This window comes from Canis lupus, chromosome 15 (genome assembly GCF_003254725.2).
Source record: "Canis lupus dingo isolate Sandy chromosome 15, ASM325472v2, whole genome shotgun sequence".
In the NCBI taxonomy this organism is placed as follows: Eukaryota; Metazoa; Chordata; class Mammalia; order Carnivora; family Canidae; genus Canis; species Canis lupus.
In genome coordinates, this window is record NC_064257.1 from 58,186,386 (window position 1) to 58,211,241 (window position 24,856).

Here is a 24,856-nt window from a genome sequence, read left to right on the forward strand (position 1 = left end):
GACTTTTAAATTTTGGCTAAAGAGCATAATAGCTCTGTTAATAGCTTCCCATCATTTGATTGGGTTCTTCTGTTTGAAGCAATGCATTCTATCATAAATTTTGCATAAAAGTCCTTAAATGTTAAAGATAGTTTGTTAATGTGGCTGCAAAACATGGTTCCCAAAACTGAACTTAAGTTTTATAACCTCAGACCAACTTGTGCAATTCATTTTCTTTGCCTTCCTGATTATCCACTTCATAGGTATTATTTATTTATTTCAAAATCTATAATTGCTTTAAGTAATATGATCGGAGCACAGAGAAATGAAATCTGTCAAAATACAATTGCTTGTTTTTAGAAGACATTGTAAATGAATCTCTTTGGGTTAATTTACCTTCATGCTTTGAAATTCTTATATTAAAATGGAGTAAATTAAATTATTTCTTATAGTTACAAGTCCACAGGATGAAGAGGAAAAAAAACTAAACTTTTAAGGAAAAGTGTTGAGCGGTTTCAATTAGAATATCAAAAACAATATAAGATCTCCTTTCCTTCTTTACAGGTTTATCTCTTCTTTTTTTTAGTAGTGATACAGAAGATTTGATAAAGTGTATTTTACAATTTTTTCTTTTTTGGAGACATTAGTAGCAGAGCAACACAGGTTTTATTGATCATCTTTTTAAATAGCATATGTAATCTCTTCCTTTGATTAGCTTAATTTGCTTGTAACTATTTTAAAAATGTTGACATAAAAACATAAATTGAGTTAATTTTACAGTTGTTGAAGTATCTGCATTTGGTTAAATGCAATGTAATGTCATTTAGGAGTTGAACTTTTTTCTGTAGCACATAATCTCACAATGCAGATGGCGACATGTCATTTTGATCGAGTTTTTCCATCTTCCCATATTGTCCAGCACAGAAGTGCCTTATGTGGAAAGCAGGCTTAATAGTTTTTGCAAGACTATTATTTACCAAAACAAATTATTTTGAAGGGTGCTAGATTTATCTTCAAAAATTATAAAGCTGTTTATAGGATAACTATGCATTCCTGTTTTTAAACCCTATTGTAAGGCACACATAAATTTGTTACACATTAGAATGCCTGAAAAACCTTACACTGTACCTTTCAAGACATTACTCTTTTAAAAATTATTTATCATGATTTATATTATTGACTGTTTAATTATTTCACAAACGACCTTATAGTTGATTTCTTACAGATATATAGTGAAAAGATACTGCCCAAATAATTTATACACCTATGTATTTTGCTATGTTTGTGTCAGTTAAATAAAAACCATGCAAATAGACCCATTTTTAAAGCATATTTTGCAAACGTTTAGAAATAAATGTTATATTAAAATAACAATTTAGTTCTGCACCTACTTTACTTACAGGTAGGAAGATACAAACCAAAGGTACATTTTCTTTGTCCTTTGTCTTTATTTTTTTATTTTACTTATTTACTTATTTACTTAATTATCCTTTGTCTTTAAAACAAAGTCTTTACTTCTCATATAGCCCACAGAATTGTATTTTGTATTGTCTCTTCTTTACTGATGAATTAGTTAGGGATTCGCCACACTATCCAGTTCAGAAAAATTCTTGAGTACTAACATGAAAACCATATTGAGTGAGAATTCACCACCACCACCTCTGCAATGTAGGTCAATGCAAACAAATCCTTTAAAATGTTTACAGAATATCTAATCAGATATGTTACTACTTTATTCCACCTTTAAGTTTTCCAAAAGTGAACTTTTGAACTTATTTGGAAGTAAAATAAAGTAGTAAAATAACTTTTTAGGAAATTATATTAGTGGATAGCTATATGTTGAAAATGACACATTAAAGAGTTCCTTATTTTTAACTGAGGTACAGTTGATAACACAGTGTTACACTAGCATCAGTGTAGTAGATACAGTGACTTGTAATGTCCATGTAGCTCCCATCTGTCACCTTCAATGCTCTTCCAGTACCATTAGCTATAGTCCTTGTGCGGCACCTTTGATCCGGGTGACTTACTCATTAAAAGTTACTATTTTTCAATAAAGATGATACTAGTGTATAGATTTTTAAATATGCTAAGCTCATTTCTTTCTGCCCTTATCAGAGGGAGTACATTTTTCATCTCAAAATAGAGGCGAGGTAGGAGTGCCTCTCGGGGTCTTTTTCAGGACAGAAGAAAGTACACTTAAGATAGAGTCAGGAAATGGATCCAGTTCCTGAAACAAGAAACATTTTGGTGGCGATTTCAGGCAACTTGGACTGCTAGTAGCTGTGCCACTCGATAGTGGCTCGTGTCCATTTTCTTTAGCACTGCACAGATGAGATTTAAAAAGGGAATGGATGATTGCTGTGCTGTTTGGCAAGTCCTAGATGAACTTTAGGTTTTGCCTTTAATTTACTGAACAATCTGTAGTGTGTCCCCTAAAAATGTTTTAATAAAATTTTGAAGACGAATTACTAAGATCCCCGCAAAAAAGGGAGTTTTAATGGGTAATAAATTAGTGGTTTAGATAGTTAAGAGATAAATAATCAGGTTTGAGGTTTTGTTTTGAGGTTTAAGTTTCGTTTTCTTTTTAATTCTTCTTATATAGTTGAATCTCTGATTTTTTCTAAGAAACATATGAAACCATTATAGGAGAAGTACAAAGAGAAATGCAAATGTGTCATTTTAACTGCTTTCAGCAATAAATTTTAATTTTTAGCAATTCAAACATTTAATAACATAAATTGAAGGCATTAATCTGCTGTGTTGTTTTTCTTTCAAAACCACCTCTCACACTGTTCAAACTGGGATTTATGACCTATCTGAAATAGGAGAATGGCCTTAAAGAAATGACCAGCCTTTGGTGTTTAATTGTAATTATGACAACTATGTTTAAAGTATAAAATGTAAACAATAAGAAATCAAGCAACAGCTTGGAAAATTAAAGTCACATAGAAATTTTAGAGATTTGCAAGAAAAATAAGGACTAAGATTTAACTATATCATTAAAATTATAAATATAATCCCCCAAAGCATTAAAATAATTACATAATTTTCAACATATTTAGAAAGAGGAAAATTTAGGAGCTATATAAGCAAAATTGTTATTGTTCATAAACACCAATAGAAAATATCTAATTGATAATTCAAGAGCTATCACTACTGAGTATATTCTATAAAATGAGTAAATGTAATTGCTTTCATGCAGTGGAACTGGGAGTAGTGAGACATGAAGAAAGAAGCTACTACTTTTTATCTAAGCTCTTTTGCATTATTTTTTTTTATCATGCAAGTCTATTATTTTGAAAAAAGAATAGGTACTTTTGTTGTGAGTAAAATTAATTCTTAAACCAGTAACTATAGTTTAAGATCTATATAAGGAAGATTTCTGTGATTTTATAAGTCTCAAGTAAAAAGTTTTCATACTTAAAGATATTTGTATGAATAATTGTTATAAGTTAAACTCTTCAATTTTATCCTTAAGAAATCTCCACTGAAAAATCTAAATTACTATAAACACATTTCCTTCTGAAGCGCATAAAATATACTTGCATGTGTATAGTAAGTCTTAGTTTCTCATGTGAAAAAACGTTTCCAAATGATGACAAAAGATTATCTAAGACGCATACGTCATTCTGGTCACAGTCATCCAAATAACTTGGCTGGTTCTGAATAATTCTTGTGGAAGGATTAATCTGCTTTCATAGATAAAATCACCTGCTATTCAACTCCACTAAGATGCTGTTGCACAATTTACATGTTTCCCACTGTTGTTAGGCTTACATGCTTACAGCCTAATGGAAGTACAATGTGAGAATTTTAAAACGGTATGATTTTTAATCAATAATTGGAAAGCCTCTTTAAGTCTAGTGCTTCAAAGACCCAAATTCATAAATTTATTTCTTTTAATATCTACAGAGTAATCTACTAAGAAACAGAGGTAGTTTACATTACTCTCTTTAAGAAGTTCTTTGCAGGACATCACTGCAACCACAAAGGGATAAAAACTCAAATCTTTACCATTCTATAACTCTTTTTAAAGAAAAGCCATGTTTGAATAGAGGCCCGTTGAGAAAAAAGTAAGTGGGGGAAACACTACTCTCTGAAACATATAGTGGCGTTGAATTCAAAAACTTGTTCAACGGCTTCATGGGGAAATGAATGGTCTGCTTCACATAAAAGGGTTGGTATTTTAACAAATATTTTTGTGAACAGAGTTTGGATAAAAGGTAATTGGATTAGAAACAGAATGAAATGCTGTAAAGGACAATGTGGAGGTATGAGTAAAGGAACGGCTGAGTGCCCTGAAAGCTTCAGTAAGGGAGAAGACAGAAAGACTGAGAAAGAAAGAAATGTGAACTGTGTGTGTGTGTTTCCCTATTTCTAATTTCAGATTCAATTTCTTGATGTCTAAGTATTCTGAAATACTGTAGACAATCTGTTCGTGTGTATAATTTCATTCTAACAGAGTACTAGTAATATTTATTTATAAAAGTAAAGTAATTTTCATGTGTGGGATTCCCAAACCCAGAAAACAGAAGTTCCCGAGGTGATTCACATGAGACTCCCTGTAGAAAGTCTGTCCCTCTGCAGTTCAGCACCATTTAATTTACCATTAAAAACAGTAATAAAACCTTCACGTCTCAAAATATAAGACCCACGCATGATAAGACACGTGTGATTTTCATTTAAGCTTTTCCAGTACCCATGAAAGAATAAGTAGCATCATGGTATCTGTGAAGAACTGCAGCTAGATCTCTAATAAACGAACACAGAAGTAATGGAATGTAAAAGTATTAAAAAGTAAAGAATGAGAGATAAAGATGACAAAATAGGTGAAAACCAGAAGAGTGGAAAAGCTGGCCATCTTGGAAAAGCCTGTCATCCTTGAGTTTGTAATTTAAACTTTTTCCAACCCATTTCAGTTTGCATTCTGAATTCATAAGTGTGGGAGAGAATTCTATTTGCTTGAAGTTCATACTATAGGGGACAAGATGAAATCATGTGTACACCTAGGATAAATATAGCAAGAGTCGTATCTAGCGAGGCTATATAATAAAAAGAAAAAAAGGAAGGAGATGAAAGTATAACTAAACCGTGTTGCATGAATCCTCACCAACTCACTATCAAAAGCTGGAACCCGGTGTAATCTGACATTGCACCAAAATTGAATTTTTATTTAAAGCAAGCAAATGGCATCTTCTGAGAGGTTTGATGAAAAATTCTATATTCTAAGTATTTCAGCTTTTATCTAAATGTTACTAACTAATGAGTTATATCGGAAATCGCATTGCCATTCTCAGTATCAACAATGAGTTTGAAAAGTACGATATTTATGTTTAATCCTTTCATGGGAAAAAAAATAATCCCAAGAGACTCATTTCCACTACTCTCACTCAAGACATTTATCTTCTAAAATCCCCAAGGAGTAGTTTTTTTTTTTCCCCTGCAACAGAACTCCAAACTATCTTCTACAGCCTATCTGCACAGTATGTTTTGACTATGTGATCCCGAATTAATAGACCCATGAGGTTATATCTACCTTCAAACAATTCATTGACAAATTATTCTATAAGATATTTTTCACAAACACATTAAAAGAGCACTACCTTGTGGGAATTGTAAAGTAAGGAAGAAATGAGATGTATATACGTTTAAACTTCGAGAATGCATAGAAGACTGGGTGGCCCAAGGCTCGGAGCAATGGGATTTTCGTTAAATTCATTTAACAAATGCTGTTTGACTGCCTGCCATGTGTCAGGCCACTGTACCTAAACATGTCGGGAATACAAACATGAATTTAATAGGCCCTTGACTAGAAGAGACAGTAAGACGTGATGGTTAATTTCGTATGTTACCTGGGATTTGACTAGGCTGTGGTGCCCAGTTGCTTGGGCAAGCACCAGTCTAGATGCTGCTGTAAAGTGTTTAGAGGTGATTAACACAATTGTTCCTTAAGTGAAACATCACCTTCCAGGATGTGCGTGGACCTCATCCACTCAACTGAAGGCCTTAGGATTTAATAATGAGTTTTCCCAAAGAAGTAGGAATTCTGCTTCAAGTGTTCCACACAGAAATCTGCTTGAATCTCCAGTCTTCCAGGTTTCTGACTCAAGACTCACAATATCAGCTTGTGTCTGAGTTTCCAGGCTACTGGCCTGACCTGTGGCTTCCAGACTCCAGACTGCAATACCCACTCTGCCCTGAATTTTCTGCTGACTGTCCTGCCCCAGGGGTTTTGGACCAGCCACTCCACCCACCATCACCTGAGACAATTTCTTGAAATAAAAAGATAGAGATAGAGACAGAGGTAGAGAGAGATGGAGATAGAGATAAAGATAGAGATAAAATCAGAGATAGAGAGATATAGATACAGATATTAGTTCTTTTGGTTCTGTTTCTCTGGAGAAAAGTTTTCTCCTCACACAATACTCAACAGCTTCTTCAGGAAATTAATTTATAATTAGAAATGTAAATCTAGAAATGTAGCACCAAATAGCTTATACACGCTGAAATTGGCATTCTTTTCTTTTTTTTTAATTTTTATTTTTTTATTTATTCATGAGAAACACAGGAGAGAGAGAGAGAGAAACAGAGACACAGGCAGAGGGAGAAGCAGGTTCCATGCAGGGAGCCTGATGTGGGACTCAATCCCGGGTCTCCAGGATCACACCCTGGGCTGAAGGCAGGTGCTAAACCGCTGAGCCACCCAGGCTGCCCGCATCTCTTTTGCATTTAAACAGAAAGCAAAAAAGAGCTTTGTATAAGAAATAATTATTTAGTTGGACATTTATTCTCAAAGCATAAGAGGATCGATTTCTTCTTACTTCTACTGCTGTATACTTGTGTCCCATGAAGGTGCCTGTGTATACATATTCCAATTAAGTTTTTTAACACTAAGCATTAAAAAATAACAGAATAAAATAAAAGTCTATTTACTGCAGTTTTTATTTCATATATGTGGACTATAATAATTACATAGGACACGTCTCTCTTTTTTGATATTCATTGAATGCCACCATATTCTTTAGCAGTTATAAGCAAGACCTAGTTTTAGCTAAGTCACAATTTTTGATATTCTTCCTAGTGCTTTAAAAATATGTAGGTCAGCTGAAATGTATTTGTGTTTTAATTCCAACATTCAAAGCAACAGAAAGACCATAAATTTAAAAGATACACACACATTTGGGATATTTGGGTGGCTCAGTCGGTTAAGCGGCCAACTCTTGATTTCAACTCAAGTCATGATCTCAGGGTCATGGGATCAGCTCTGCATCTGGCTCTGTGCTCAGTGGGGAGTCTCTCTCTCCCTCTCCCTCTGTCCCTCCTACCACTCTTGCCCTCTCTCTCAAATAAATAAATAAATCTTAAAAAAAAAATCACAGATTTGATAGTTGTTTTCTTCTTAAAAGTACAAATCTGATATTTCTTACTCCTTTTGCTTACTCTTCCATTTCAGCATTAAATTTTTTTTTGGTAAATTTTTGTTTTATATAATATAGGAATGCTAACTTTTATCCTTATGCTTTCTTTCATTTTGCATTACGCATTCCTAGCACAAACTCATATGTAGAATGAAAATGATTTCCAAAAGTTGTGATTTGGAAAATCTGATGCAGCAAATTAGTTCCTCATAACCACTTTTGCTCTGACACTCACTGTTGACGTACGCTTGCAGATAAGGGTGGGCAGGTTGAAGGAAATGAGCAAAAGCTATCATTATGGGGTTTGGTCATCACTTCTTCAACTTTTAATTTTTGTAGAAAATTATATACAATTTATTTATGTATGTAATTTCTCACTATATATACCCATATATATATATATAGAGAGAGAGAGATAAATCTACATAACCCTATGTAGTTTCTACTTAAGTTGTTTTAGGAGAAGGTCCATGTATTCAAAAGCTTTAAAGAGAGACAAATTCAGGTAAGTAAACTCACATCCCTATTGTCCAGACACGTCACAATAGTCGCCTCAAGTTTTTGTTTATTTTTTCAGCTTCAGATTCCAAATAGTTAAATTAACTCATCTGGAGCCACCAAAAAATGTTCTGAAAAAGCATATTCTTTAAGATTTGCACTGTACCAAATTGTATTAAACCATTTAAATACTCTGGAATAGCACACTTGCAATGTAGGAAGAAAACTCTTTGTCTCTAAATTTGCAAATCAAATTCATGAGGTGACAGTTCTGTGATGAGAAGTATGCGTTTCACAGATTCTTATTAAGTAACTGAAGTTTCAAATTCTGTGATAAAACCAACACATCTGTGTCAGCTACAAAACTGTTGGTCCTGTAGTACTCAGAGATATACTCTCCCGCAAAATTATTTTGCATCGATTTAAAGCATTTTATTTTATTTTATTTTGATTTAAAACATTTTAATGCTACATTTCCCATATCTGTGTGTTAGCCCAGATTTTTCATCCATAATGTTTTTTATGAAAATATGAATGTGGTACAAAATGCATGATTTGCTTTATCACAAGCAAATAAATTTTATATATGCATTTATTTATTTACACACCACACATATACCTTATTCAAAGTGGTCAAAGTGATGCAAATAATAGCTTATGTGATTATAAAGCAAAACAAAAATTGTATGTGCAACTTATAATGTCTCACTTGTTAAATTATAGCTTAGCAGAAATGATAATTCCATTTAGTAATTTAGCTTACAACTGAAATATTTTTAAATTGAAAATGTCCCATTTGTTTTCTTTTCTTTTAAAGTTTTATTTATTCACTTGAGAGAGAGAAAGAGTGCATGCACACACCAGTGTGGGGAGGGGCAGAGGGCGAGACTGTTTCAAGCAGACCACTTGCTAAGCAGGAGCCAGACATGGGGCTCCATCTCATTACCCATGAGATCATGACCTGAGCAGAAACCAAGAGTTGGATGCTTAACTGATTGAGCCACCCAGGTACTGCAAAATGATAAATTGTCTCCATGTATCACTATACAGCAACAATACTGGCTACTGGTAGGCTGAAAATAGGAGTTGAAAGTAAAAATTATAAACAATGGCATTAAATATTTATTTTACTCATCTCTCATGGCCATGCCAACCTTAAAAATGAATATCAAGTGAGGGTCCATAATGAGGTCTACCAATATCTTATCTTACTTTGGGTGTTTGGTGCATGTCCAAACTTGTGTGGGAATACATAAATAACACAGCTACCTTTAATATTACATATTTTGGTGTATACCTGTTTATGTGGATATATATTTAAATAGATAGATAGCTAGATAGCTCTTGTAATATAATTACAATTTATTATCTTATAAAATATAGTCCCTAATATATATATTATATATATATATTCAATACCAGTTTTGTTAGGTATTATTTTATTTTATGAATGCTGTACCAATATTTTACAGAAAAAAATCTTTCTGGGATGGATAAAGTACACATAAATAAATTAAAGAATTGATATTTTTCTCTATAAATCTCAATATTCATTCCATTGAGACCTCATAAGATGAGATGAAAAATAAAAGGGAATCAATATATATAAAGCAGCTAATAGATCCAAATTTCCCATCAGATTATTTACATGCTATTTTCTTTCATTTTGTTAGGGTAACCATTGCCTACCAAAATGTGAGATGTTCTAAATTAAGGAGCAGATAAAGTTATTACACTCTGTTCATCCTACGTATTTCACTTCTATTGCCTTTATTTTATTTAGAACAATTAGGAACACACAACATATCATCTTTCCTCCTCAAATATAAAACCTGCATAGAATGACAGCCAGTATCACAGGTTTAATATTTTCCTCCCCAAACATCTCATATACGCATGGGATTTCATTGTGTTTCCAAAATATAATTCTACTTAAGAAAACCGCTGCATAAAACTGCCAAGGAAGTTTTTAAATACTTGCCTGAAATCCAAGGAGCTTTTCACTAGGCTTAATGTGCCTCTGAAATTCACATTCTATGGGTTGTATCACTTTGATTCCATCTTCATAAAAAGCATAGAACATGTTCCCAATTCCCAGACCTTCGGAATAAAAACACATTCAAAAGTTCAAAATAAAATTATCAGAAATCTTTACAACCCAAAGTCAGTGCTCCTCATAAGACCAGCAGGAGATCAATTTGTAAAGTTGTGTCAACGTTAGTAAAGCAAACCCTGTGAAGGCTTTGCTGCACACCAAAGCAACTTTCTGATATTATGCAAGCATTCCACTTTATTCTCCTTAAGCTGCAATTCAGTGATTTCTCTAATATAATCCCATAAGTGCTCCATATAAAGATGAAAACTATAAACTGTTTGATACATAGATTATTTCTGAGACTGTCCCCCATTTAATGTAGGTGCTGATTAAGGAATAAAAATAGGGTTTGAAGAATTCTATTTATTGTATATTTTTTATTAGCGTTCTCTAGGGAAAATAAATTTCATTCTTTGTAGAAATTCAGTTTACATAAAGACTATTAGAAACAAAAAGACCAAGTCCTCCAGATTTTAGAGAATACATATTTTCCTAAGATGACTTTTGTAAATGTGATCCTACATGAAGGTTTTAGATTTCAGTTTCATACTGGCGAAGTTTGGGATCTATTTCTATGCTTTAACATTTGAATTAGTTTATGGTCTTAGAAAGATCCCAGTGAATGATTTAATCATACTTTTAATTTTGTTCACACTACAGATCTGGGTGTATGATATCTCAGAAATTCATCTCACTCACTTAATTAATCCATACCTAATGGGTGCAGGGTGCTACGAATTTGACACCTGCAATGCTGTGGGGCGGGGGGAGGGGTAACTCAGGCCTGCACCTGGGAGCTTCCCCATATTCCAACTGTTCTCTTTGTTTCCTCTGCTTCTGCTTTGTCCCAACTTGGCCAGACCCAAGTGCATACTGTCCTTTCTTTTCCTGATCCTCACCTGATCCCTTGCCAAGCTGTACTGATTCGCACAATCATATTTATTGTCTAACTATAGCATACACAATTCAGTGATGGCATGTATTCTTTAAAAGAGAACTGATGATATTCGAATCTTGGTAGTTTGAAAAGCCAAAAAGCCAAAACATTGTTGCTTAAGAGTTTAAATTCTAAAAATCATTGATAGAAAGAAAGAATTTATTTAAATACAAAAAATTCCCCAAGCATCATCTTTTCATTTTATGGGTAACCCCTGCAAGGTTTATTAAGTCAAGCCTGAGGACAATGATAAAAGTGTATTGAGTCATAAAAATATTTGTTTATTCAAATTAATCCATATTTACTCTTATTAAATATGTTCCTAGTTAATAAAAAAAAATCTCCAATTTTATCCATCTAAGCATATATCCATCTATTCTTATGATTTAGGAAAATGTATTCAAGCATAATTATGACTTTATTGGTGTTTACACATTTTACTTATAATTTTCTTTTAGCACATGAAATTATTTCTAACACATTTAGGCATTTTAAGTGACTCCAGATTGTTTTGACACATCTTATTGTTTTATAAATATTTGATAGCATTCATATTTTTAAACATGCAATCTTTATCAGTTAATTATGTGTTATAATTCCAGAAAGCACTGCATTATGATGGAATATTCCTGAACAATAGCAAGTGACAAAAACTAAATTCAAGTCATATTTTTCATAAAATACGTTTAGTAGTTGTCAGCTCTTCTTTACTATTATAGTTATGCATAAAGGAATATAAATTCTAGGTCCAAAGGATTAAAACTTAAAGGAATATAAATTCTAGGTCCAAAGGATTAAAACTTAAAAAAAAAAAAAAAAAAAAGGAGGGCAGCCCAGGTGGCTCAGCGATTTAGCGTGACCTTGGGCCCAGGGCCTGATTCTGGAGATCCGAGATTGAGTACCGTGTTGGGCTCCCTGCATGGAGCCTGCCCCTCCCTCTGCCTGTGCCTCTGCCTCTCTCTCTCTGTCTCTCATGAATAAATAAATACAATCTTAAAAAATAATAATAAAACAAAGGATAAAACTTTTAAAAAGTCAGTTTTTACTCAAATACAATTGATTCTTATTAGCAAGTTTCCATGTAAACATTAACATAGGATTGACATGTGCTACATGTCAGTGACTATCAATTTAACATTATGGGTTCTTGAAACTTGAGAACATGACCAAGTTGCCACGTGGTACCTAATTTTCAGCTGTGTCAGGTTTATACTGTGTTTGAAGATTATTACAAAGCTTCAAAATTTTTTAATGAACATGACTGTCCCTTCCTTCAGCTGCTGCAAAATTCTGCTCCACAACTGGGAATTCAAATGTGTTTAAACCTGACAAATATTCTAGGTTCAGACTGTTTGCAAAGTTCCGTGAGAAATTCCTGCCCTTACACAAATGGATACTTTCATTATGTTATTTACCATATTCTGTACAAAATACAGTCAATGGGATTCCACTGCTTTGTTGCACTGATGAAATTTCTGAGCTGTGTTTTCCTTTAAAACCCAGTTAATCCATCCAAATCACTTGTTCAAATCTCAAGTCTATTTTCTTACTTCTTACATGAGTTACACACTCAGCGGTTTTATAAAGCATGAACTAGTTTCCAGGTTACGGGTTATTGGAGAAATACAGATTTCATTATGTAAGGTTTACTTTGTTTTTGAACTTCATCTTTTCCAGTGGAAATAAAGCTTTTCAGTATTGATGAATAGTAATGACAACAAAATACCACATATAAGTATATTAACTAAAATAATAATTATAAAATGAGTATTTTTAATCATTCTGCCATAAATTGAAATTTTATGTATATGTTTAAAGCCATCTATGAGTTCCTCCTCTCTCTACCCACAAGAGATATGTTTTCCCTTTTTTTTTTTTTCTTTTTTTTGCTAGGGAGATTTTTTTAAATCAAGTTTTCTGTAGGTTTTGGCAACAGAATTTGTGATCTGAATATGATACAGATGTGTTTCTTTTTATATTTACTGCTATAATATTATACATATATACATTTATTAGGATTACACTGGCCACTGAATAATATAAATTGCCCCATCAGGGAGATGTTGTTAATTAGAGACACATGCAGATTTTCATTTGGGGCATTTGTTAGGTTTATTTATTTAAAAAAATAATGTATTTGTGCATGTTCACTATAACTATTAAGTTTCCATGTCCGAACTTTTTTTTTTTTTTGGATGGGAGACTCTAACAGAGAGATAAATTCCATTCTCTGGGTTTGAACAGCTCAGAGGCCAGTCATGGCTTTAGAACTCAGTGTTGTACCATGGGAAAGTTATTCAGTCTATGTCATAATTTCCCTATCTCAAGTTTGTATATAAAAATCATACTTATGTTATAGAGCTATTGTAAGAATCATATTCAATGGGTGGAGGAAGTAAACAGCAGAGTGACACATAGGAAAATTTCAAAAAATAGTACTGTCACTACTTTTATGACTGGCATTATCTCTTCTTTTAAGCATAAGGAGGAAAAAATGGTGAGATGGATTTTGATTTCTGTTCCCATGTTTTTCTTAATCTATGCTATGAAATACACTATTACATTTCAGTTTTCTGGGACATCAAATTCTATGAAACTATAAGTGTGCTAAAAGATCAACTTCATTTTCCAGTAGGCAATTCTCAAAGTCGAACTTTTCAGGGCTTTTGCAAAGCCAAAACTATTTTCATAATAATATGAAGGTGTCATTTGCATTTTTCCCTCCTATTCTCAGATTCTTCCAACGTAGAGTTGTAGTTTTCGACAGGTACATGACATATGATGTAATGAGTGATATCACAACAATTCAGTGCAGAAGCAGATATAGACATCCAACATCATCTTTTCAGTTAGACATTAAAAAGACTTGCAAAATGCAAAACAATGTGTATCTCTTCATTTTTTAAAATATGGCTTTAAGACTCTTATTTATGGCTGCTTATAAATGGTTTTATTGTGGTTATTTTCAACAAATTGATAAAGAAACATCTTTAATTTTTCTCAGACTTAATTTGTAGTGTGAAATAGGTGGATATAGAAATCTAGGTGGCTAGGAATAACCCATATAAACAAAAGCTTTTGAGTTCTCAATAGTTTTGAAGAATGCAAAGGGGTTCTGAGTCCCAAAAAGTTTAATAACCATGTCAGTTTCTATTAACAGGTCTATTAGCAGGTCTCTCCTCATTCATGCATTGTATTGCAAGATAATACAAAAGTTCCTGGCTTCAGTAAAAGCCTCACCACGCCTGTCACAGTCAAGACTGGCAATACATGCAGCATCTAGTTTCTTTTTTCATCCCCCGGTGAAGACAGACGCATGTACTTTGTCTTTTCTGGGTCAATTGTTAATCTAATGGAGTATAGTGGCTCCAGAAAGTGATCCATAATTTGTTTGTTCCTTGTGAGTTTTCCTTTTGCTTTGTTTTTCTTTCTCTACAGAGAAAGGACGCAAGCAAGAATTACTTGCAGTCTTGTAAGAGGGAAGTATTTCCCAGAGGATTTTCCAATCAATACGGCACCTTTAAGTACGTGAAATGGACTGAGAAAAAATGTATTTAATGCACATGCCTGTCTCTGTCCATTAGGACAGCTGCTCATGAGTAATAGTGTATCGTGATAATACAACGATGTTATTTCTCATATATAGCACATATATTACATAATTTACATCAATCATAAAATTTGGTTAATTTCTAATTCCTGGATAGACAATAATAACAAAAATAGTCAATGCTAAAAGATATTTTGTGGTGATGTTTGTCTTCCTCTGATTTAAATTGCCATTGCTTTAGGATTTAAGTTATGGTTAGGAGCAAATTGTAATTATATGATGGAGTGATTTGTAACCAACCAAATAATTCACTAAGTGTTTTTATAAAGTCCTTCAGTAGTTGATATTTTTCTTTTTACTTTTTTTTTAATATTTTTTTTCAATTTTTATTTATTTATGATAGTCACAGAGAGAGAGAGAGAGGCAGAGATATAGGCCGAGGGAGAAGCAGGCTCCATGCAGGGAGCCCGATGTGGGATTCGATCCCGGGTCTCCAGGATCGCGCCCTGGGCCAAAGGCAGGCGCCAAACCGCTGCGCCACCCAGGGATCCCCTATTTTTCTTTTTACTTTTAAGAGATCCTAAGCTTATCTTTCTTTTTGAAAACTAGAAAAAAAATCTCTTTCTTTTAGGTAAAGAAAAATATAGACAAGAGTAGTTAGACAGTCCATATTGCATTTCTCATTTTGGAAAACTTAGCAGGGGAAGATTTCTGGTTCATGAATGTTCCCATGTTTTGCACTTTGTCTTTGGAGCTAAAACTTTTTTACACAAAAGTAGCATCATTCCACTGCACGTCTACAAGATCTCTATATTATGTTCAACTAGAATAAAACTTATTCTTTCATTCTTGCTAGAAAGTGAGTGATTGTATCAAGCTCTTATTAGCTGGGTACTATTTGACCGGTCAGAGTGACATTATCTAAAACCAGTTCCTTTTGAGTCTGTATACCATGTCCTGAACTTCTGAAGATATGCTGAAGAAACTGAATGCAGATCTGCATGATTAATTTACATTTAAGGACTAACATAGCAAAGTTTATAACATAATAGAATATTTGTGCTATATAATGTTAATGGGAATCATATATATAATTATATATGTATATATGCATGTATACATCTAGCATATTATATATATGTACATATATATGTGTGTATGTATATGCACATATAACTGCAAATGGATATTTCTTATCAAATCACAATTTTGATTTGAAAAATTTTTTAATGAAATAATGTAAAACACTAAAAGGTTAGGTTGATGTTAGTATTTAAAGCAACAGTAGAAGACTGGTTAGTGAAAATACCAAGAATTTGATCATGGTTTAATTGGCATTGTGTAATGACCAGTAGAAGGCATGGTCTCTACTTCTCCACAATGCTATGACTTTCTAAGTTTGATGCAATCAGAAGCCTTATGCTCTGAAAGTTCTTTTTCATTTTAAAAAACTGATCAATATTATTATGAGGCAGTGATCTGGTCCTGAGAATGTCAGCATTTTTTCTCTAAAAATAAATTCATGAGAAGTTTATGGAACTCACAAAGCTGGTATATATTAGTCAATTTTTCCCAACCCCTCATGCAATGTATAATAGTCTGGCCAATGAAATGTGAATAATTTCAGGCTGAAGAAGTTAAAAGCTGACTTGCTTGCCATATCCCTTTTCCTTCACTTTGGTGACATTATAGATCACAAAGCTAATCAGATTATGGTGTAATGTATAAGCTTCATTGTAAGATTTCCCTGCAATTTCTATTTGTATTTTGTATTTTTTTGGCTTTCAAATCATTAAATGTCCAGCATTTCCTAAAGTAGACTTTATTTCATATTGACCCTATAGATATTCATCAAAATACTGCCATGTTGTAACAAATGTAGCAAATACTATGCTATATAATGAACCACCTTGTATCTCTCCTTGAAGCTTGAATGTAACATATTCAAAAGTTAAGATTAATTCATCAGTGAGTAAAATGGCTTGAAGTTCTTTACTTTAGAGCTTATAAAAACCAAAACAGTTATTAAGTTAGGACATATATGATATTGCTAAACTGCCCACTAAATATTAATATATACTTTACTAGATTTTATTTTATTAGATCATAAAAAAACATTGTAGAAGAAAACCAAACAGTGGATCTTTTAATGTATTATTTTCAAATCATATAGTAAGATAAGTTATCAATAAGAATGATTTAGAATAAGAACTTTAACTTACTTGACTGAAATTTTTAGAGAAAATTTCTTTATAAATATAAATATAAATAACATTTTTACATTTCCAGTATTTTTCAAAGTGGTTTGCATTTAATAGTCCCTTTAAAATATTTGTGAATAAATGGCATATTTCCTCTCTCAACAATGTCTTTCTATACTCCTGCAAACCACAATGATGACTAGAAAAAGAACCCAGAAAAGTAGAGGATGCTGTGTTTCAGGCTTAAATATCCATGTGATTAATAGGATAATACATATTAAATTCAGTAAAATCAATTTAGATTACAAAGTCCTGGCTAAGCTATTCTGATGCTCATGTTTAAAAATAATTTTACAGTTAAACAAATTTTTATGGTTTTAATACTTGCATATAAGTACAATGACATTATGAGAGGTTTATCATTTTTAACTCTCTTTCCAATATTTATCTTAGAATGCCTGAAATTGGAATTCCCCAGTTGGTTCTCTCTGGGATGAATTTTCTCTTGGCCATGGTAGAGTGGCAAGCGTACAAACAGAAAACATTACCTCAGTGGAAATAAAAATGGATCTCAGAATTATACAGTTCATATTTGTTATTATTCTATCATTTAAAAATAAAGGTAGAACATTTTTGGAAGCTTTAGTTAGCTATTATTTTAATTACTTTTTATGAAATAATTGTATACACTATTAAGATTCAGTGATTCCGCAAGCTGGCCTATTATCTCTGGCCACCATTACTATTATTACATGCAATCATTTCTAATTGTGATGCCTTGCCAGTAACTGTGGCTTTGTAAAAAAATAATTTAAAGATGCCTATGAATCCAAATCAGGCATATTGTCTTCCCAAGTATATTATGTTAAATCTTGTTTATTCTAAGAAACAACAAAGGACTCTGATGATAATTGCCCATGAAATAAAAGATTTAAAAACTTTACCCAAAGACATTTATCTTATATGTCTTAAAATTATCTGCAAAATATACTAAATAGCTATTATTTCTCAAGGACATATTCTCTGTCAAAATAATGAAGAATAAGCAAATTTTTGATTGATGGTGAATAATTACTGAAGGTACACATGTTAAAAAATTAACAGAAGATTTTATTTTATTTTTTTTTTATTATTTTTTTTTTTTTAATTTTTATTTATTTGTGATAGTCACAGAGAGAGAGAGAGAATGAGGCAGAGACACAGGCAGAGGGAGAAGCAGGCTCCATGCACCGGGAGCCCGACGTGGGATTCGATCCCGGGTCTCCAGGATCGCGCCCTGGGCCAAAGGCAGGCGCCAAACCGCTGCGCCACCCAGGGATCCCAACAGAAGATTTTAGATAGTCAAAAATATTTTTGTATAATGAATCTCAGGGTGATTTTATTATTTTTTTATTTTTTATTTTTTTTTAATGTATTTATGATAGTCACAGAGAGAGAGAGAGAGGCAGAGACACAGGCAGAGGGAGAAGCAGGCTCCATGCACCGGGAGCCCGATGTGGGATTCGATCCCGGGTCTCCAGGATCGCGCCCTGGGCCAAAGGCAGGCGCCAAACCGCTGCGCCTCCCAGGGATCCCTCAGGGTGATTTTAATTAAGCTTGAGATCTCATATTTTTAAAGGTAGCCTGAAGAATATCATATTATTATTATTATTACATATTAAAATTATAAAATAAAAATGTTCATGGTCATTATCAAAGTCAAATTATAAGAAAGCATTGTTTTACATAGTCTAAGGGCATTTACATATCACGATTTTGCTAGAAGGGTGTCAACTGTATTTCAAGCAATGTGTCAAAAAATCTGGCTCACAGAGGTAAAATAATACATCCAATTTTTACCAGCAGTTAACCAGCAAAGCCAGATCTGGGCTCCCTGAGCTCTGACTACTTAGGTTTTGTTCCTTCCATTACAATGAAAACATGAAATCAATTTTTAAAATGCCCAGAGATATATTTGCTTGGTCTCGAGAGGGAAGAGAGCAGAAAGAAATGCTGCTTAACAGATATGTTAATGCTAGTTTTGGTAATGATTACATTTGTCTGTTCCATGTGAAATATCTAAGTGGAATAAAATGAGAAGGCATAATCACACCAAAACCCCTTTGCAAACCAGACTTTGAAGAAACCTACACAAAAGATTTCAGAAGCAACACATACCGGGGGGGGGGGGGGGGTGGTGGATGGTGGTGTGCCTCTTTATTGAGGACCAAACAGGGGCTTCAGTTCTCGAATTACTTGACACTAATGAGACACGGCCCTCACAGGTGGCAGTGACTCCAGCTTATGTGGGAAGCTATGACCAGGGAAGCCAAAGTTTGTCTAGGATGGATTGTGAGGCAATGTTTGGCCACTGCTTTCCAGAACTGTAATGATAACTTATTACATTTTGTTCCTAAGAATTTAACTAAAGCACGTGAGTAACTGGTCAAATACATCCTCTCCAGTCATTACCAATAAGAAAAATAACAAGTGGAAGCGGATACAGTTTATTGAGTGTAGACTATATTTAAGGAACTGATAGCAGCCCTACTGAGTATTAACAACTATCCTTATTTTTAAGCTAAGAAAATTGGGACAAAAAAAGAGGCCCTTGGTTATATAGTGGTGGAGACTGGATTTGAATCTAGACCCTTCAAGTTTATAACCTATTTTCTTAAATAATTTGATACATGCCCTCGATAAAGCAATGGTTTTTTATAATTTTCCTTTTTCTAATCTAAATCTGGTAGATTTAGATGATGTTAAATGGTGTTTAAGTTTGCTTTTATTAAAAACTTTTATTAATAAAAGTTTGGTTTTATTACTTAAATGGTGTTTAAGTTTGCTTTTATTTCTTTGACTTAATTTTAATTGTTTAAAAGCATTTCAATGTATTATAACCTACCTCCCTGGTTATATATCAATAATAAATCAAACTGATAAGAAGTAAGAAATATATTTAACGGTATCAGGTTTACAAAAGACAATATTGATTTATAACCAATAAAATATCGTCAACACAAACATGAATAAGATAATTATTAAAACTGATAGTCAACAAATCTACTAAAAATTAAGCAAAATAATTACAATATAAAAATAATGGAATTTAGTACCTTCTTCTCTCCATAATATGTTAGCTACTGCAGCATGTTAAAGGAAAAAGGAGAGAAAGAAAAATGAGTAAATAGAGCTTCAACTGCAGAATCATATAAATAACTATTAAAGAGGTCACAATCTCTAGGTTAGAACATGTACATAAAAGTGGTGATGGTGAATTCAACAAACGACTTTGAATTAACAAAACAGTAAAATGCTGGTACTAGCTAATAATGGTCTTTGCATTTCTGAAATTGCCAATTCTTCTTTGGAATAAAGATTTTGTTAATAAACAGAGAACATTTTATGCATCACTGGAAAGAATGGGATATTTAGGTTAATGTTATTAAAATATATCTTTAGAACAAACATTGGTAGTTAAAACTATTTATTTAAGACAGTATAGTTAAAAGTTGCTAACTGAAAAAAATATATTTTAAAAATTCTCAGTAGTCACAATATTCAATATTCCTACCTAATATGCAATATTCCTCAGCAAGAAGAGTTCCTTAAATAAAGGATTTTGAATACAGATGTAGCTTATTTTTAAGTAGTATGTTTTCTCTTTTTAAACCAGACAGAATGAAATATATCTAAATATATCTTGCTTAGTTCAATGCACAATGATTCCTATTAAATTGTTTCTGACAATAGGTTTATTAAATACTATATAAAAACTGAATCAATAGAGTTAAAATAGAATTAAGATAGAAATTAACAATTAGAAATATTCTCAGAGAAATGTCTGCCTCCATTACTAATTGAAAGTTGCCCAAATTCTGTTTTCAAAGCAAAATACTCTGTCAAAAGAAAGTTTAACTGATGTAAAAGCTCATGCATATCTAAATATTCCCTATTTTAACCATAATAAACCATAATCACTTTTTTGAAACTGTTTTTTTTTTTTTTTTTTTAACTGAACCTCTACCATGAATTAGCAGAGCCAAGACTAGAGTCCAGCTCTCCTAGCTGGAGGTTGAAGGTCCAAGTCATCCAGTTTCAAAACCTGCTGAACTTTTCAAAAATAAATTTTTGTAAAGTAATATGCATCCCTTCAGGACATTTTCTGATGCTGTTCTTGTTGTCTACAATGTTCTTTTTTTTTTTTAAGACTTTATTTATTTATTCATGAGAAACACAGAGAGAGAGAGAGAGAGAGAGGCAGAGACACAGGCAGAGGGAGAAGCAGGCTCCATGCAGGGAGCCCAACGTGGGACTCGATCCTGGGTCTCCATGACCACGCCCTGAGCTGAAGGCAGATGCTTAACAGCTGAGCCACCCAGGCTACCCCTGTCTACAGTGTTCTTGAAATGAATATGAAAATGATAGATCCCATTAGCAAGGAGAGGACAGAGATGTCAATGACCAGCAGTTAACCTCAGTCTGGAAGTAGATGATCCTGCACCTAAAGTATTATTAGAATGTCAATAGTAGTCTCAGTGCATATGTCTTTCACTTTATCACTTAGGCATTTTATCACCTTACATCATCACAAGAATAAAGGTGAGTATGAGAGAGAGAGAGAGAGAGATCACATTCACATAACTTCTATTACAGTATATTATTATAATTGTTTTATTCTTAGCTATCATTGTCAACCTTTTAGTATACCTAACTTATAAATTAAATTTTATCATATGTATGTGTAAGAAAAATAAAAACCGTATATATGGAGTCTAGTAGTATAACTTGTTTCAGGCATCCACTGGGGGTCTTGGAACATATCTCCTGCATAAGGAGGAATTACTGTATTCAGAGAAATTTCAGTAACTGAGTATATTTGAAGGGCAAAACTGATAGAAGATGATACCAGAGAATTTTTCTATGAGTAGATCAAGAAAGTCTTCTGTACATAATACAGAAGAGATTAAATTTTCTTCTGTAGGCTCAGGGAAGGCTAAGCCATGATTAGACTTACCTTTTTTTATTTTCTGGTTTATAAAAAAGAGGGTAACTAGATCTATGTTTCCTCATATTTCCATTCATTTGCTCAGTGAGTACTGACTGAGTGCCCAGCCTATGTCAGACACTGCATTCAGTGATGCAATACACAGATTAGCACAGGCCCAATCTCCCAGTTAAAAGAGCTTATATTCTAGTTGAGAAAAAAAAAAAATTATTCAAACCACAACATAGACAAAATTTTAAATCACACATTTAATGGGTTATGAAAGAGAGGAACAGTACCATGATTGTGGATGGATTAAATACTGGGAAATATTGAAGGTAAGGGTGTGCAAGATGAGTAAGACTGAACTGAGTGAGAATTTTAAGGGTAAGGTTTCTAGATAGAAGAATAAGACTGCACAAATCTTAGTGGTCTATCAAAGGACTGCTAGTCTAAAGGAGTTAAGGACAGAGATATTTTCAAGGTAGGCAATCATTCATGAGAAAGTATCCGAAAATATACATGGCTTGTGATATTAACACCAAAGAAGATAAAATTCAAGGCACTTCATATTGAACTTAATATTGTATAAACTACAAACATATTAAAATATGAAGCAAATGCTATTAGGACTGGATACAAAATTTATAAATCTACAATTGTATTCTATTTCTCTAACTCATTGCTCTCAGTATTTGAAAAATTAAGAGAAAAAGACAAAGTTTCAAAAACATGATTATTAAGATTGAATTAGTATTTTCCTAATAGATGTACTATACAAACAGAATGTTGAACTATACAAAAGTGAGGCTTTTTTTTTTTTTAGATTTTTCTGGAAAATTTTTCAAGAGTACTCACGAAGTAAACTAGAAAATGAAAAGTCTCTATTTTGTAGGTATATTTCAATCTGCATAAGTAGCTTAGAAATTTTAAGACAACAATAAAACAAATATAAACATTTGTGAGATGTGTTTAAACATAAAATTCTTCCATAAATTAAATATATTTTTAAAAAATCATGTATGAGGGCACCTGGAGTCGGTTAAATGTCCAACTCTTGGCTTTGGCTCAGGTCTGATCTCAGAGTTGTGAAGCTGAGCCCTACATCAGGCTCTGCACTCAGAGTAGAATTCATTTGAGATTCTCTCCCTCTCCCTCTGCCCCTCACCACTGCTCTCTCTCTTTTTCTTTAAATTAAATAAATAAAATCTTTTAAAATAAATAAGAATAAAATGTGATTGTAATTCATATAAGACAACAAAAATGAGTTTTTAATATGTGGACCCAAAGAGTTTTGGCCAAAAGATAATACATACAGTTAACTGATGATTTATTGAGCAAAATAGAAAGAGGGAACAAGACACAGAGAGAAAAAGCAGAAGAAGCAGAAGCATGGGGAAGAAAAAAGAGGGAGAAATAAGGAGACAGGAAGAAAGAAGGAATGACTAGCTATGATTTTGAGTTAATGTATTTTTTCTTATTGTTTCAAAAAAGCTTTTATTTAAATTCCTATTAGTTAACATAGAGTGCAATATTAGTTTCAGGAGTAGATTTTAGTGATTCATCACTTTAATATAGAACTTTTGCTAATAAATTTGATAATCTGGATAATTTGATAATCTTCCAAAAATCCAAGGAAATATAAATATCCAAATTGAACACGAAAAAAAAATTGAATAAAACCTAATACTGACCGAAACATTTTTAAAAAGTTTCTTCACACACACACACACACACACACACACACACACAGTTTCTTCACAATATACTCTCAGGGTCTGAGGTTTTATAATGAACATTTACAAACTTTTAAGAATCATATAATTCCAGTTGCATTAAATATATTTAGACTCTGGAAACATTTCTATTTATCTCATAAAGTCAGCAAAGGTGATGCCAATAACTGATAACAGTAGTAAAGCAAAGGGAATTATAGGAAAACTTCACTAATAACAGAAATTAAAAATAAAATGCTTTGCAAAATTCATCAAGATATTAAAAGTTTGATCATAGACAGGAATCCCTTTGGAATGCAATAATATATTGGTAGGAATTTAGTTAAAAATTTAATTAATTTAATGCAATATATTACTATATCAAGTGAGAATAATCAATGAAATTTAAACAAAATGTAATCTGATAGAGTATGTCACCTATTACTAAGTATCGTCTAAATACTCTTCGTGAGCAAACTGAGTAAACTGTAATTAGGGGTTTTATGCTAAGTGAAAAAACTCAGAGAAAGACAAATACCTCATGAGTTCACTTACAGGTAGAACCTAAAAAGACACACAAACATACAAAAACAGACTCATGAATAAAGAGAACAAACTGGTGGTTGCCCAGAGGGAATGGGAGGGGCACGAGTGAAGTAGATAAAGACGATTAAGAGGTACAAACTTATAAAATAAACAAGTCATGGATATGAAAAGTACAGCATAGGGAATATAGTCAATAATACTGCAGTAATGTTTTATGGTGACAGATGGTGACCACACTTATCATGGTGAAGGAGCACTGATTAGTGTATAAATTGTCCAATCAAGTTGTTATACACCTGAAATTAATATAACATTGTACATCGATTATACCTCAATAAAATAAAATAAAAAGGAGAATGTAAATACAATAGAAGGAGCTAAATTGATATTATCTATACTAGATATATATATGATATATAATATATAATAAAAATCAAGAGTAGAGGAGTATTTTATATTAATATGAATTTAACAAAAATACTAGAATAAAAAATTGGGAGTCAAACTAAGAGATTATAACTGTCATTAGAAATTATTTTTTATGAATTAGATGATTCATTAAGAAACAAATATAAATTGTGTAAGTAGTGTAAGCTATAAAATTAAATGATTAAAATTTGAAGATAAAATTAGTCAAAAGATTACGTTAAAAGTACACGTAAAGTTAGTTAAATTGTTCAATTTGGTGACAAGACACAAGAAAAATATCCCCAAATCTATTCTTACTTAAGAATTAGAAAATGCAATAGATTTTATTTACAATACCCCAAATCATAGTATGTCAATGAATCACTAAATTCTATACCTGAAACTAATATTACACTGTATATTAACTAACTGGAATTTAAATAAAGCTCAACTTATTAAAATATGAAAAGTACAGCAAATCAAGTGTAACACTCACTAAAAATATGATAGATGGAAAGCTATAGTAATCTTAACTCAAGA

The 24,856-nt window shown here is 32.5% G+C and overlaps 1 protein-coding gene across 4 annotated transcripts in view; it reads right to left on the reverse strand.

The window, feature by feature from the left end:
* Positions 1-24,856, reverse strand: part of FSTL5 (follistatin like 5) — a 684,718-nt gene that overhangs the window by 79,839 nt on the left and 580,023 nt on the right. For 2 of the 4 annotated variants that reach the window (XM_025439181.3, XM_025439180.3), the window contains exons 11-12: positions 19,777-19,803; positions 9,880-9,998 (exon numbers count right to left, since the gene is read on the reverse strand). In XM_025439181.3, the coding sequence (XP_025294966.3) occupies positions 9,880-9,998; positions 19,777-19,803 (146 nt within the window). The remainder of the gene's footprint in view (positions 1-9,879; positions 9,999-19,776; positions 19,804-24,856) is intronic. The other 2 variants (XM_025439183.3, XM_025439182.3) reach the window with 1 other exon arrangement.